Source organism: Heptranchias perlo, chromosome 40 (assembly GCF_035084215.1).
Source record: "Heptranchias perlo isolate sHepPer1 chromosome 40, sHepPer1.hap1, whole genome shotgun sequence".
Classification (NCBI taxonomy): domain Eukaryota; kingdom Metazoa; phylum Chordata; class Chondrichthyes; order Hexanchiformes; family Hexanchidae; genus Heptranchias; species Heptranchias perlo.
The window spans coordinates 6883678-6898537 of NC_090364.1; the positions used below are offsets into that span (position 1 = coordinate 6883678).

The 14860-nt window shown below is 45.8% G+C and overlaps 1 protein-coding gene across 1 annotated transcript; it reads left to right on the forward strand.

The window, feature by feature from the left end:
• Positions 1–446: 446 nt before the first annotated feature.
• LOC137305621 (ETS-related transcription factor Elf-2-like) lies at positions 447–14491 on the forward strand. The gene is made up of 6 exons (XM_067974494.1): positions 447–781; positions 2714–2857; positions 7505–7591; positions 8411–8497; positions 11301–11508; positions 12310–14491. Exons 1-6 carry the CDS (start codon positions 697–699, stop codon positions 12407–12409), a joined length of 711 nt encoding a protein of 236 aa, XP_067830595.1. The 5' UTR covers positions 447–696; the 3' UTR covers positions 12410–14491.
• The last annotated feature ends 369 nt before the right edge of the window (positions 14492–14860 follow it).

Genomic DNA, 14860 nt, shown 5'->3' on the forward strand with positions numbered 1-14860 from the left:
AAATGGGTGGGGCAGATACCATAATAGAGTCAATTGTACATGGCATGCGGAAAGAGCGGGTGAGATGGGCTGAACGGACTTTTCTGTTCAGTGTTTGTTCTGGTAACCCGATCAAGCTGTCTTTCTGACAGGAGGTGTAGATAGATAACTCGTCCCCGCCCCCCCCCCCCACAAAGAAGCACAGTTGCTACACATCAAAGCCAAAGAAAGAGAGAAAATGATCTAAATAAATGAATACATTTTTCTCCCCTACAATGTGCCCCTCCAATTTCCTCCCCTGAAGGTGGGGATTCATTGCCAGGGTCGCACCAACAGCCTTCCCTGAGTGAGAATGGATGGCATGTGTCGGCATCATATTGCCATCACAAGAATGAGAGGGATGTTAAACTTGTTCTTAGTATAGGTGAACTGGCACCAGTCCAACAAACCGCAGCCTTAGAGGGAAACAAACTGCAAAAGCTTGAAACGCGGGCACTATTTTCTCACTCTCTCACACACCCACAAACACAAACACACACGCAAACACACATTCAGCAATCCATTCTGGCCATTCATGCGATAAGGATATTCCCCAAGTTGTTGAAGATTTTCGCCCAGGAGTCAGATCTGGTCTCCCAGCAGTTCGTTTGTTTTTGCCTGTCTGGTGGTGACACGGACTGCTACGTGGTGTATGCTGAGGCTACCTGAAAAGGTGGAATGTATTTCCAACAGCCCCCAGCGGTCCCCATGCACTGCAAACTAGGGGATTATAACAACATCACCACTACAGTCAACGGAACAGGTAAACGGCTGGTATTTCTTTTAACAAATTATGTCAATCTAACAGTCGTTCACCGGTAGTTTTGTTGCTATGTGTCAATTGTGACTCAGTGGTAGCGCTCTCACCTCTGAGTCAGAAGGTTGTGGGTTCAAGTCCTACTCCAGAAACATGAGCACAAAACCTAGGCTGACACTCCAGTACTGAGGGAGTGCTGCACTGTCGGAGATGCCGTCTTTCGGATGAGATGTTAAACCAAGGCCTGGTCTGCCCTCTCGGGTGGACATAAAAGATCCCACGGCACTATTTCGAAGAAGGGCAAGGGACCTCTTCCCGATGTCCTGGTCAATATTTATCCCTCAACCAACATCACTAAAAGCAGATTCTGGTCATTTATCTCATTGCTGTTTGTGGGATCTTGCTGTGCCAAAATTGGCTGCTGCATTTCCTACATTACAACAGTGACTACACTTCAAAAGTACGTCATTGGTTGTAAAGCACTTTGGGACATCCTGAGGTTGTGAAAGGTGCTATATAAATGCAAGTTCTTTGAAGCAATCCTTGAGGATAATAATTTTGTTGACTTGTTCTAGGAACTTTGTTCAAATCTTAAACTTCAATTAACTAGTAAAATAGGTGCTTTGGTAACCAGGCCTGTTGGAGCTGGTATACAAGAAAATAACAATCACATCCTTTTGAAGCCAACTACTGTAATAGACCCCCATCAGGCAAACTGACAAATCGGTTGTAAATTTGCTGCTTGGACAGAAATGATGACACCTCCTTTGCACATACTCGTGGAAAGGTAAAGCCCAATTCAGAGCAAATCACCTACTGCTCGCAAGACCGAGAAAATAAAATGATTGGATCCCAGTCTTTTTTTTTTAACAGTCTAGTGTAGCTTGGCTTTGTAAAACATGACCGACTTTAGGTTGTGAAAAGTGCTATATAAATGCAAGCCTTTCTTTAATTAACTATCCAAGTGCACCGCAAGTAAATTGGGTGAAATCAATACTCTATGCAAATCTATCTATACTAATCAACTCAGGTAAAGGAGATTTTTTAAAATATCGAGACGGAAAACCTGAATTGCTTGGCTCTTTTGGAAATGTAACCTGTTGCTCCGTTCTGTATCCGGCTCCAGCTCCGTGAATCTATGTCGGACATTAGCTGCGCTGTTTATGAATCACTGGGGTGTTTTCAAATGAGTTCTCCAGCAAAAGTTAACCTTAGATTCGCCACTGGGAGGATCAGGGAACACAGTTTATGGCATTCGGGGCAAATTGCGCATTTCTGGGAAAATCCGGATGCTAAAACTGTTGTTGTATTACTTAGTAAATCGTTTAACAAATAGAAGAGACACGGTGTTAATGCACTGTGTTCCTGGCTGTCAGGTGGTGTTTCAGCTCCAAAACACTGCCTGTTTCCCCAGTGTACTGTACATGAGTCTCACATGAAAAATTCACAAAAATAAATGTTTGGTTAAAAAAAAATGTTTGTCCCCTTACTTTCTGAGAAACCGGACAGCGAATCTTAGAGAATCGCTTTCTTCTGACGCCCTACTGGGCCTTAACAATAAGGTTCCCCAATGGGCTAGTGGGTAAAAACACCAGCAGTGTAACGCTAAACCGTACAGACCAGAAGATCCCACGTTTGATTCCTGGTCTGTTAGCCCCGGAGGCGGTTGAGGCACAATAATTGGCCTCGGTTCCCCTAGGCTAAGCACGTGAACATCAGGCAACGGGTGCAATCGGGGGGACCGCTTGTGATGCTTCCCGCCACCAACTAGCCTAGCGACGCCTACCGACATATGAAGGATGGCCACTTGGGAGGGGTATCAGGGACTGCCAGGGCCCATGGGAGTGTATCCCAACATGAGCCAGCGCCTTGAGGAAGGGAGAAGACCAGAGGGGAAAACAAAGATATCGCACCTTATCTGCTATGTGTTCTCCACAGCGCTGACCTTGCTCTCGACTCCCATGATGTCCGAGCGATCTGATGTTTTCCCATTCATCCCCTCTCTCTTTCATCCTGCACTGGAAAGAGATCCGCTGGAGATGAGAGATCCCAACCTTTCCATGGAACACAACATCTTCAAAGGTAAACGTAGGAATTACAAGACAAAGAAAGACCCAAGGACCATCTAGTTCACCTTCTACCATCCCGGTAGTCACATGATACAATGATAATGGAGTTGTTGACTAATCATGGCTATCAATCTCCGTGAATTAGTCTCCAACTGACCCAGACATGAGGTGAGGAAAACCCCCAGTGGTGGAGAGCTTTGGGAACCATAGGTCCAAAGTCACCTGTTCCTCCCAAACATGTTACACTCGCCACATGTCACGTCTCAAATTACTCATATACTGTATCACAAAGTGCTATTTTCAGAAAGAAATCTATGTAATTTGCATTTGAACGAATCAACACTGTTTCCACTGTCTCCCCAGGGAGTCTGTCCCATTGGTTTACCATTCTCGTGTTTCCGCAGATTACTTTTGAATTTACCTCCCTTTAAGCTTAAGTCGTGTCTTCTGGTTCCACTGTTCTGGACAAGGTGAAATAGTTTGTGAAACATTATCTAGTCCCTTTAGAATCCTGAACTCTCTTTCCACCAGCTCTTCCCGTCTCTCCTTTACTCATGGTCTCATCCATTAGGTTAAATAGATGGAAAATCAGGCAGGCTCCCTTGAAGCGGTGCACTCCCATCCAAAACACCTAGACCAGGTACTATGAGCATCTATCCCCGCAGATACAGCTTCTGGTGCTGTGGAGGACGTAAAAAGATAGAGCAAGGTGTTGCTAGAGGACGTGGGGAAGGTGACTCCATACTTCTGGATGATACAGTATAAATTATGGAGCCCTGAGATACGCCAGAGTTGACTGTGCAGGTGGTGGAGGAGGAGAAGTTGTCGAGGGCGAAGTAGTGCCTGTGTTGTGACAGGTATGAGCGGAGCCACAGAAGGGCCAGCAGAGGAGAGACATCACAGGAGGATGGAGTGAGTGGTTCACAGTGTCTACGGTCAGGAACTTCCTTGAAGCCGAGGAAATTCCAGGCCGTAGTCAGTGCGGAGGTTGAGGGGGATGAGGAGAGACAGAAAGCCACAGTCACACAAGGACTCGTTCGTGACCTGGACCACAGCAATCCCAGCTCTACGGCCAGGACAGATGCCATACTGGAGGGTCTCAAACAGGGAGTGGTGGGAGAAAATGGAAGCATTTACAAAGCATTCTGGGACTTGGTAAAGAAGAGGAAGATTGGAGCTAGGCCAGTAGTTGGAGAGAATGAAGGAGCTAGAAGGTTGAAGATGTCAGCAATCATGGGGTCAAGGAGGTAAGGTTAGGTGGTCAGCAGTTGGTGATCAAAGGAACAGATGGTTGGCTTCACCAGTGTGTTGAGTGTCAAGGAAAGAGATGGGAGAAGCTGCAGGGTATGGGATAGAATTCCCTCCCTAAACCTCTCTACCTCTCTCTCCTCCTTTAAGACGCTCCTTAAAACCTACCTCTTTGACCAAGCTTTTGGTCACCTGTCCTAATATCTCCTTATGAGGTTCCGTGTCAAAATTTTGTTTGATAATCGCTCCTGTGAAGCACCTTGGGACATTTTACTATGTTAAAGGCGTCATATAAATGCAAGTTGTTGTTGTTAGATGCGTCAGCTGGAAGTGCAAAGAGGGAAGGTAGGGAATTGAGCCGGTGGCAGAGGAGAGGGTTTGAGGTTAGAGGGGGAATTGTTAGCTATCGGATGGCCTAATTTTGAAATGGGAAGGTCCATGAATTTTTTGCAGTTTGAGTCAGATGTGTGGGTGGGAACAGCAAAGTCAGAATGAGAAGGCTGGTGGTGGAGGAGTTTGGAGTTGTTTCTACTCTCCAGGATGATTTTGAGAGTACGGCGAGGGAGCGCTGACACAGTTTGAGGCAATCCAGCTGGGTCTGGCAATGGATTAACAGGCCAGGCTCTGGGCCGTTTGCCTTTCAGCTTGCAGTCCACAGATATGAGACTTCTGTTGAGACTCTGGAGATGGCTGTTGAACAGGGGGGATGCGGTGGGGGTGGGAGAGTGTCTCCGGAATCAGAGAGGGGCAAGGGCATCAGAGGGGGACAGTGGTGAGACAGTTGCAGAGCAGAGCAAGAGAGGAGTCAATGGCATTGTGAATGGCAGGACAGAGGAGAGGGAAGGTTGAAATTTTTGAGGGTGCTCGCACGGGAGCTACACCCTAATCTATCAAACATACCCTTCTCAACAATACTCTCTGATACAACACATCCTCCTCTCTATGACACTCTAATATAACAAACTCAAACTCTATTAAAGTCTCTTTAACAAGTATCGTTTATAGCTCCCTCACTGGGGAACTCCCAAAACCAAAGGCAACCCAATAGCGTCAGTTCTACAGCATTAAGATTCTGACCTGGATATGCAAATTTGCACCTCAATCCTGCGCTCCAAGGGAAATAAAAGGGTTCAAGGGGCTAATGAGAGCAGGTGGCTGGAGGGGGTTGGGGAAACAGGGCAAAGAACAATTAAAAACTTGGGGTCTATATAAGGCAGACATAGGGTTGCCACCTTATGGTTTGCTAAAGTAGTGCTAAAGTTTCTTAATAAGGTTTGAGTGGATAAATACACCCATACTTTTTCAGCCTGCCTGGTATTATTCAGTGTTTTTTGTTACATCCAATAAATGCCCTCTCTCTCTTGCTGTCTCTCTCTCTCTCTCTCTCACTCTCCCTAACCCGCTTGCTCTCTCGTTCCCTCGAATGGGTAGTGTTCGGGTGCCATCTTCAATCTTGTAAGAATTGTCAAAACCACCTCACACCACGTTGCCAATCTATCTGTTTTGTCCGAAAAACGGCAACTCAAACTGAAAGTCGGGACCGACGAGTGTCCCTACAAGGTCCGGTTGGGATACGGGACTCGAGGCCCAAAATCGGGGACTGTCCAGGTGGGTGGCAACCCTAAGCAGCCATTACCCAACAAGGATGCCTCTCAGCAGAGCGGTGCATTTACCAGAACGAGATGTGTGTGGACTTGATTGGGATGGGAGCAGGGAGAGGGCTGAGAATTGAGAGGAGCGGCAGAAGGGGAGGGAATCGAGATCAATGGCCGTGATTTCTGGAGTGGGCCGGAAAACAAGCAGGGGCTTATTTAAATATGCAAATCAGGTAACAATACAGTGCACACGCTCCTCCCGGCCCCACAAACATCTTCTCGCCCACTGCCGGCCCCCCCACAATTGCCCCACATTCAATTTCCGGCACGGCTCCAATCGGTGAGCTGCCTGGCAGCACTGATTCAGAGCTTGCTGCTCGCAGGCACTACACAAATAAGGCCTGAACGTGAGGATGGTTCGGAACTCCTGTTGGCACAATTGGGCAGGCAGTGTGTTGGCTCCGCCCGTCACCCGCTCTGCCCGTCACCTGCCCTCTATGCGCCAAACCCAGATATCGGCCCCATGGTTTGTATTCATCAACTATCCTAGTATACAGTCTAGCTTGCAGCTGTCAATCATACAAACATTTCCAAGTCAGAGGAAATTAGGGAACTTCCTGTTCCTCACTATGGATGGGAACTTAGGAACAGGAGGAGGCCATTCAGCCCCTCGAGCCTGTTCCGCCATTCAATTAGATCACGGCTGATCTGTATCGTAACTCCATTTCCCGCGACACAAAGTTATCCCAATATTGATACACTTCTATTCGTCACTGTCCCTGTCTCTCATTCCCTTTCTTCCTGTGTCTTTCTCCACCTCTCCCACACACTGACTTTCTACCTCTGTTCAGTAGAATTTACTTCCAGTGAAGTTATTGCACAGATGCTTAATGCGCTTGTGTCTAACGCCTCGCCACTATTTTCTCTCTGCTATTATAACAGATTTTTGATTTAAATGGGTTAAAATAGCACAGAGAGGAATTTGGTACAAGCACATGAAGTGCTCATAAAGTAACACTGGTAACAGTAATATCTACCCTACTGTCTCCATCTGTCTGTCTTTCCATCTCTACGTCTGTATGTCTCTCTAGCTCCAGTATCAAAGCACAATAATGCTACATGTGAATGGCCGCAATGGATTCTAATCATACATCTTAACACAGGAAACTTATTGAATGTAGCTCCCATTGCACTATTCAATGTAACTTCCATTGCACTATTCAATGTAGCTCCCATTGCACTATTCAATGTAACTTCCATTGCACTATTCAATGTAGCTCCCATTGCACTATTCAATGTAGCTCCCATTGCACTATTGAATGTAGCTCCCATTGCACTATTGAATGTAACTTCCATTGCACTATTCAATGTAGCTCCCATTGCACTATTGAATGTAGCTTCCATTGCACTATTGAATGTAGCTTCCATTGCACTATTAAATGTAGCTCCCATTGCACGATTGAATGTAGCTTCCATTGCACTATTAAATGTAGCTTCCTTTGCACTATTGAATGTAGCTCCCATTGCACTATTGAATGTGACCCCCATTGCACTATTTAATGTGACTCCCATTGCACTAATTAAAGGGGATCCCATTGCACTATCATAGGGGCCCCCAGTGTAATTACAGGGCTCCAATTGCAGAGATACAGTGATTGCCATTGCAGAGATATAGGGGCCTCTTGTGAAATTGCAGAGGCTCCCAGTGCAGGGTTGCTGAGAGCTCCACTACAAGGTTGTCTCACCGTACTCTGGGTGTAGAATGCTGCCATTGCGCTGTAACCTGACGCTTGCTTTGTTTCCTGCTTCACTTTCAGGTGTGCTGGCAACCGTGACAACGAGTCACAGAAATACTGAACAACCAGGCCTGCAGGTTCAACCAGTTCTGCCCAGTATTGATTTTCGTAAGTAGCCAGATTGTACCAGTTGATTGATAGCAACCGAAACTAAACCACACATCCATCTAGAACACGTAGAACATTAGAAAAATGTAGGACAAGAAAAGGTCATTCAGCCCAGTGAAGCATAACTCACCAGCACCCAAACTCTCCCATTATAACTCACCACCACCCAAACTCTCCCATTATACCTCACCACCACCCAAACTCTCCCATTATAACTCACCTGCACCCGAACTCTCCCATTATAACTCACCTGCACCCGAACTCTCCCATTATAACTCACCTGCACCCAAACTCTCCCATTATAACTCACCTGCACCCGAACTCTCCCATTATACCTCACCTGCACCCGAACTCTCCCATTATAACTCACCTGCACCCGAACTCTCCCATTATAACTCACCTGCACCCGAACTCTCCCATTATAACTCACCTGCACCCGAACTCTCCCATTATAACTCACCTGCACCCGAACTCTCCCATTATAACTCACCTGCACCCGAACTCTCCCATTATAACTCACCTGCACCCGAACTCTCCCATTATAACTCACCTGCACCCAAACTCTCCCATTATACCTCACCAGCACCCAAACTCTCCCATTATACCATGCAGCTACATTTTAAATGACGCTAATTCTTTCTTGAGGGTCAACCCAACTTTGACAGTTGAGCTGAAAGCGCCTCCTCTGTCTCGGGACATAAGGGTCTCACCTGAAATAAGTTTATTCAGACCCAATCCAGGCATCGGCCCATAGCACAAAACTGACCCATACTCATCACTAATTGGTGCCCTCTATTATTTTTTTAAACCATTTTACAGTGATGTCTCCAGATAGAATTAGGTGCAGCACAGACGCCAAACAGCAAGAGAAACCTTTAAGCCACAAAATGAATCGGCATAAACAAGGTAAGTGGACATTAAGGTCCATTTAAGTGGAATGAGTTAATAGAAATTATTCCCCCCCAATCCCTCCCCACTGCCTGGGACTCAGCACCAATGTGGAACCTCCTTGTAAACATCAGGAAGGTGCCAGGTTCGATCCCTGGGCTGTGCTGTGCTGAGCTGAGTCAGCTGGGGCTGTTATTGGTCTCAACAACCCTGGGCTCGATTCAGCCAAGATGCCCGGCCCCAATCACTCCTCTGTGATCCCTGCTGTATAGTGCGAGTTGGTGAATATCGGCTGAGGACAGGATTGGGATTGGCTGTGCTCTTCCCCCTGTGATGAAGTAGCCTGCTGATTCCTGAGTCAAGGGCAGACTATTTGACCATAGAGGGCATCACAGGCAAGTTGATACCTGTACCCACCCGATGTCCACACACATACACTCTCCTGCTAGGGTCACTGTACAGGGCTCAGAATCCTGACTCATCTCCGCTCCTGAGCCAGCAGTTGTAGAGTCTTAACTGCTGCCCCCGCTGAGATCAGGTAACTTGAATCTGGGACCATAAATGATGAAAAAAAAACAATTTAAAGTAAATGCAGTGCACTGTAGCTATCACCAGAACAACGTACAATACAGCAAGTTACTGTAAAATCTTGTGAGGAGTTGAAAAACAAGACCTCCATGACACAAAATGGTGGCCTGAGGTCTTGCAATGTTATTGACACCATTATGGTTATTACTCCTCTAAACTTTCCTCTCTTGTTCCTTCAAAACTCCAAATCCCCTGTCCTACACATTCTGAAGACTGATCGCACTATCTCCTACTCCGAACTTATTCTTCCCTGCAACCTGAAAAGTGTAGATCTCTTTACCTTCCTTATCTTCCCTTTCACCTGCAATCTACAAACCCAAACTTGGTGTCCCCCTAATCACTACTTCTTAATCTACTTTGTCTTCTGCCCTACTCTTTCAAGCTCGGTGGCCTCCTACGTTATTGGCCTTCACACATTTTGTCAGCCATGGCTCGGAGGGTAGCACTCTCGCCTCTGAATCAGAAGGTTGTGGGTGCAAGCCTCACTCCAGGGACTTGAGCACATAATTTAGGCTGACACTTCAGTGCAGTACTGAGGGAGTGCTGCACTGTTGGAGGTGCCGTCCTTCAGATGAGACATTAAACCGAGGCCCCGTCTGCCCTCTCAAGTGGGCGTAAAAGATCCCACGGCACTATTTTGAAGAGCAGGGGATTTCTCCCCGGTGTCCTGGCCAATATTTATCCCTCATCCAACACCTAAAATAAACAGATTATCTGGTCATTACCTCATTGCTGTTTGTGGGACCTTGCTGTGCACAAATTGGCTATGTGCTTCCTCAACTGTTCCCTACATTAGAACATTGACTACACTTTGGGATGTCCTGAGGTCGCAAAAGGCTCTCTATAACTGTGTGGATTAATTAAGGAAAGCCAGCACGGATTTGTTAAAGGCAAATCGTGTTTAACTAACTTGATGGAGTTTTTTGATGAGGTAACAAAGAGGGTTGATGTGGGCAATGCGGTTGATGTTGTGTATATGGACTTTCAAAAGGCATTTGATAAAGTGCCACATAATAGGCTTGTCAGCAAAGTTGAAACCCATGGAATAAAAGGGGCAGTGGCTGCATGGATACGACATTGGCTGAGCGACAGGAAACAGAGAGTAGCGGTGAAATTGTTTTTCGAACTGGAGGGAGATGTACAGTGGTGTTCCCCAGGGGTCAGTGCTGGGGCCACTGCTTTTTTTGATATATATTAATGACTTGGAAGTGGGTGTACAGGGCACAAATTCAAAATTTGCAGATGACACAAAACTTGGAAGTGTAGTGAACAGTAAGGAGGATAGTAATAGACTTCAAGAGGATATAGACAGGCTAGTGGAATGGGCGGACACAGGGCAGATGAAATTTAACGCAGAGAAGTGTGAAGTGATACATTTTGGTAGGAAGAACGAGGAGAGGCAGTATAAATTAAAGGGTACAATTCTAAAGGGGATGCAGGAACAGAGCGACCTGCAGGTATACACACACAAATCGTTGAAGGTGGCAGGGTATTTGAGAAAGCGGTTAAAAAAGCATTCGGGATCCTGGGTTTTATAAATAGAGGCACAGAGTACAAAAGCATGGAAGTTATGATAAACCTTTATAAAACACTGGTTCAGCTACAACTGGAGTATTGTGTCTAATTCTAAGCACCGCACTTTAGGAAGGATGTGAAGGCCTTAGAGAGGGTGCAGAAAAGATTTACTGGAATAGTTCCAGGGATGAGGGACTTCAGTTATGTGGAGAGACTGGAGAAGCTGGGGTTTTTCTCCTTAGAGCAGAGAAGGTTGAGAGGAGATTTGATAGAGGTGTTCAAAATCATGAGGGGTCTAGACAGAGAAGATAGAGAGAAACTGTTCCCATTGGCAGACGGGTCAAGAACCAGAGGTCACAGATTTAAGGTAATTGGCAAAAGAACCAAAGGCGACATGAGGAAAAACATTTTTACGCAGCGAGTGGTTATGATCTGGAATGCGCTGCCTGAAAGGGTGGTGGAGGCAGATTCAATCGTGGCTTTCAAAAGGGAATTGGATAAGTACCTGAAGGGAAAAAATTTGCAGGGCTACGGGGAAAGGACGGGGGAGTGGGACTAACTGGATTGCTCTTGCAGAGAGCCAGCATGGGCTCAACAGGCCGAATGGCCTTCTTCTGTGCTGTTACCTTTCTATGATGCTATGATTCTATAAAGGCAAGTTCTTTCTCTTTTTTTTCCCCTTCTTTAATGATTGAATCATCCTTTAATGTTGCGTAAGAAAAAAATAAAACAGGTCAAAGCGTTCACCTGTGGGAGTTTGTTCGGGACTTGCTGCTGAACCCTGTGGAGAACCGTGAGGTCTTGCGATGGGAAGACCGGAGAGAGGGGATCTTCCGGGTGATCAAGTCCAATGCCTTCGCCCAGCTGTGGGGCAACGAGAAAAAGAATAAAGGCATGAATTATGAGAAGCTGAGCCGAGCACTAAGGTGAGAAGCTGAGAATCATTGCACCTCCCTCCGACTGACTGGAACTGCCCAGCGTCTGCCCCATGCAGAGTCAGGGGTTGCCAACCCTCCAGGATTGCCCTGGAATCTCCAGGAATTAAAGATTAATTTCCAGGACACTGCTGCGAGCAAAACCTGGGAAACAAATCACAAGGGCATTAAAAAATCATGGGTTTTTTAAAGTTTTCTTTATACACATTTGTTTATTAGTTACAATAATACTGACAGTCAAGAATCATCCAATCGGGAAATGAAGAGTCTATTCGCTTTCCAATTGGCCGCGGGAAGGCGGTGTGTCGCAAGTATGGGCGCATCGGGCGACCAATGGCGGGAGAGTGGGGGCGGGGCTGTTGGAGGCAGGAGGCCATCTGATGACACCTCCAGGAATATGCCCGACCAGAGTTGGCAACCCCACATGCAGCCATGGCAGTAAAATGATTCTTTGGACACAACCAAGCATTTAACAGCATAAGAGAGAAAGGGGGTGGCACGAGTTGTCCTATGCGCTGAAGGGTTCAAAGAAGTCAAGTATTAGAAACCTAGGAGTTAGGAGGGAAGTCAGGTCAAACTTATTCACCCACAGGGTAAGAGTTGTGAAAAAAAAAAAAATGGAACGAGCCCGGAGTCAATGACATCGGGGGAGGAGGGGAGGAACCTGGGAAAATCATTTAAAAAATCGTGCAGTTTTAAAATGTAATAAAATGAATTTAGCTAATTTCATTTGAGTGGAAGTTCAATGATTTTTAACTCAGATGTTCTTCCTCCACCGTCTTCCCTCCTCAGACACTATTACAAAACTGGAATCCTGGAACGTGTGGACGGGAGGCTGATGTACAAATTTGGTGAGAAGGCTTACGGATGGAAAGAAAATCGGTATCTCTAAACGCACTTGCCAGCTCGCACATTCCATGAACCCTTTCTGAGTTGTGAACAGTGCTAAAAGGAGATCTCACCGACGTCGCTCATAAGATGAGGCGATCCTTACGTCTCTCAGCCGTAGAATATTCCGGAAAAGTTTGGACTTAACCGGACAGGAAGGCACCCATGAGGTTAATGAGTGCGTCCAACAGAGGTTTAAGTTACTCTTTGTCACTAAAACGTCAATGTTTATCAATCTGTTTTTTTTTTTTTGAGTGGGTTAACAGGACATTTCTAAAATGTAAAGTCAACACCAAAGGATGAATTGTGTGAAGGTCAGAGCCTGGCTTCATGACAGTGCGGAATGGAGAATTGAGCATGAAGGTCAGTGTGTCTGATTTGCAGCGATCGCCATTTTCCAGTCATTGATTTTAATGATCGCAAAGTCTAGTCATGCCATGAATCAGGTGCACTGGTCTCCACGCCTGATTTCCAGTCCGCACTTTCACATCGGAGGCCGGGCCTTGCAAAACTTACCCTCAAATATCTGCTTTTTAAAATACAACGAAACCTCCAAAATGCATCATAATAGGAACAGGAGTAGGCCATTCAACCCCTCCAGCCTGTTCCGCCATTCAATTAGACCATGACTGATCTGTATCTTAACTCCATTCACTCACCTGATACCCTTACCTAACAAAAATCTATCAATCTCAGTCTTGAAAATTTTTGATTGACCGTCCCAGCATCCATTTTTGGGGAGAGAGTTCCACATTTCCACAAATCTTTGTGCGAAAATGCCCTTCCTAATTTCACTCCTAAATGGTCAAGTTCTAATTTTAAGACGATGCCCCCTTGTTTTGGATTCCCCCACCAGAGGAAATAGTTTCTCTGTATCTACCTTATCGAATCTCTTTATCATTGTAAAGACCTTGGTTAGATCGCTCCGCAACCTTCTAAAGTCAAGTTTATGCAACCTGTCCTCATAATCTAACCCTTTGAGCCCCGGGATCATTCTGGTGAATCCAAGGCCAATATATCCTTCCTGAAGTGCGGTGCCCAAAACGGTACTCCAGATGGGGTCTGAACAAAGTTCTGTACAACTGAAGCATCACTTCCTCACTTTTGTATTCCAAACCCCTTGAGGTGAAGGCCAACCTTTTTGATTACTTTGTGTACCAGTGCACTTGCCTTTGGTGATTTGTGTACACAGACATCCAAATCCCTTTCCTTCTCCACAGTTCCAAGTTTCTCACCATTTAAGAAAATAGGAGACTGCCCCCGCCCCTCGATGGATAAGTGAAATTGACGTTTGGTTGAGGATCCTCAAATTTGGTCTTAAGCGATAGCACAGCAATACCCTGGGCATGGGAATGAAAAGAAGTATATAAGGATAAACGGTTAACGGCTCTGCCCACCTTTGTGGGTTCAAGTCTCACTCCAGAGTCGTTAGCACAGAATCCAGGCTGACACTCCAGTGCAGTCCTGAGGGAGTGCTGCATTGGCGAAGGTGCCGTATTTTGGATGAGACGTTAAACACCGTCTGTTCTCTCAGATGGACGTAAGCGATCCCATGGCACTATTTCGAAGAGCAGGGGAGTTGTCCCCTATTTCCTGGCCAATATTTATCCCTCAACCAACATCACTAAAAAAACAGATTATCTGGTCATTTACCTCATTGCTGTTTGTGGGAGCTTGCTGTGCGCAAACTTGCTGCCGCGTTTCCTCCATTACAACAGTGATTACACTTCAAAAAAAAACTTAATTGGTTGTAAAGTGCTTTGGGACGTCCTGAGGTCGTGAAAGGAGCTATATTTCTGGGACACACAGGTTGGGGCAATGCTGCGGAAGGATTTGTAAACAAGACAAGGATTTCGCCTTAGGGATCAAAATATAATCACAGCAACTAATGCAGCTGTGATCTACACATTTTATACTGTACAAAGGAACTCTTTAATGGCAAAGAGGAAATAGTCCCTTGGGGGAGGGAGCTGGTCAGAACCATCTTGTTACATTTGAATCTCAGGCCTGGAACTTCCCTCCAATTAAATGACATGGGATATATTTAAATTTGCTTTGTGCGCGTGAGTTTTTATAAATCTTTATTTGAATAAATATTTTTTACCTCTTTAACTGCCTCTGTATCAATCTTGTGTAACAGGGTATGGTAATGTAGTGATTATGTTACTGGATTAATAATCCAAAGAACATGAGTTCAAATCTCACCGTGGCATTTTGAGAATTTGAATTCAGTTCAGAGATAAAAATCTGTTATCAGCCTCACTACTGAGCCCAATTCTTCTCCTCGCCTGATCCCCACACGAGTGCTGATTTTATGCAGGAGGGGCCACTAGAGCAGGAACCTTCTCTGAATTCTCCCTTCTGTAAGTTCAGGGGATGCTAAAGCCACTTGTGATGACCCTACCACTATCCCGGATCAGATCAGCAAAGACCAGGAATTTAACCTGGGACACCA

Bases quoted from the DNA above. Each gene is read 5' to 3' on its own strand.
- LOC137305621 (XM_067974494.1), top strand. From the start codon at position 697: ATGTATTTCCAACAGCCCCCAGCGGTCCCCATGCACTGCAAACTAGGG. The intron at 782-2,713 runs GTAAACGGCTGG...TGTTCTCCACAG, and splicing joins CACTACAGTCAACGGAACAG to CGCTGACCTTGCTCTCGACT. The intron at 2,858-7,504 runs GTAAACGTAGGA...CTTCACTTTCAG, and splicing joins GGAACACAACATCTTCAAAG to GTGTGCTGGCAACCGTGACA.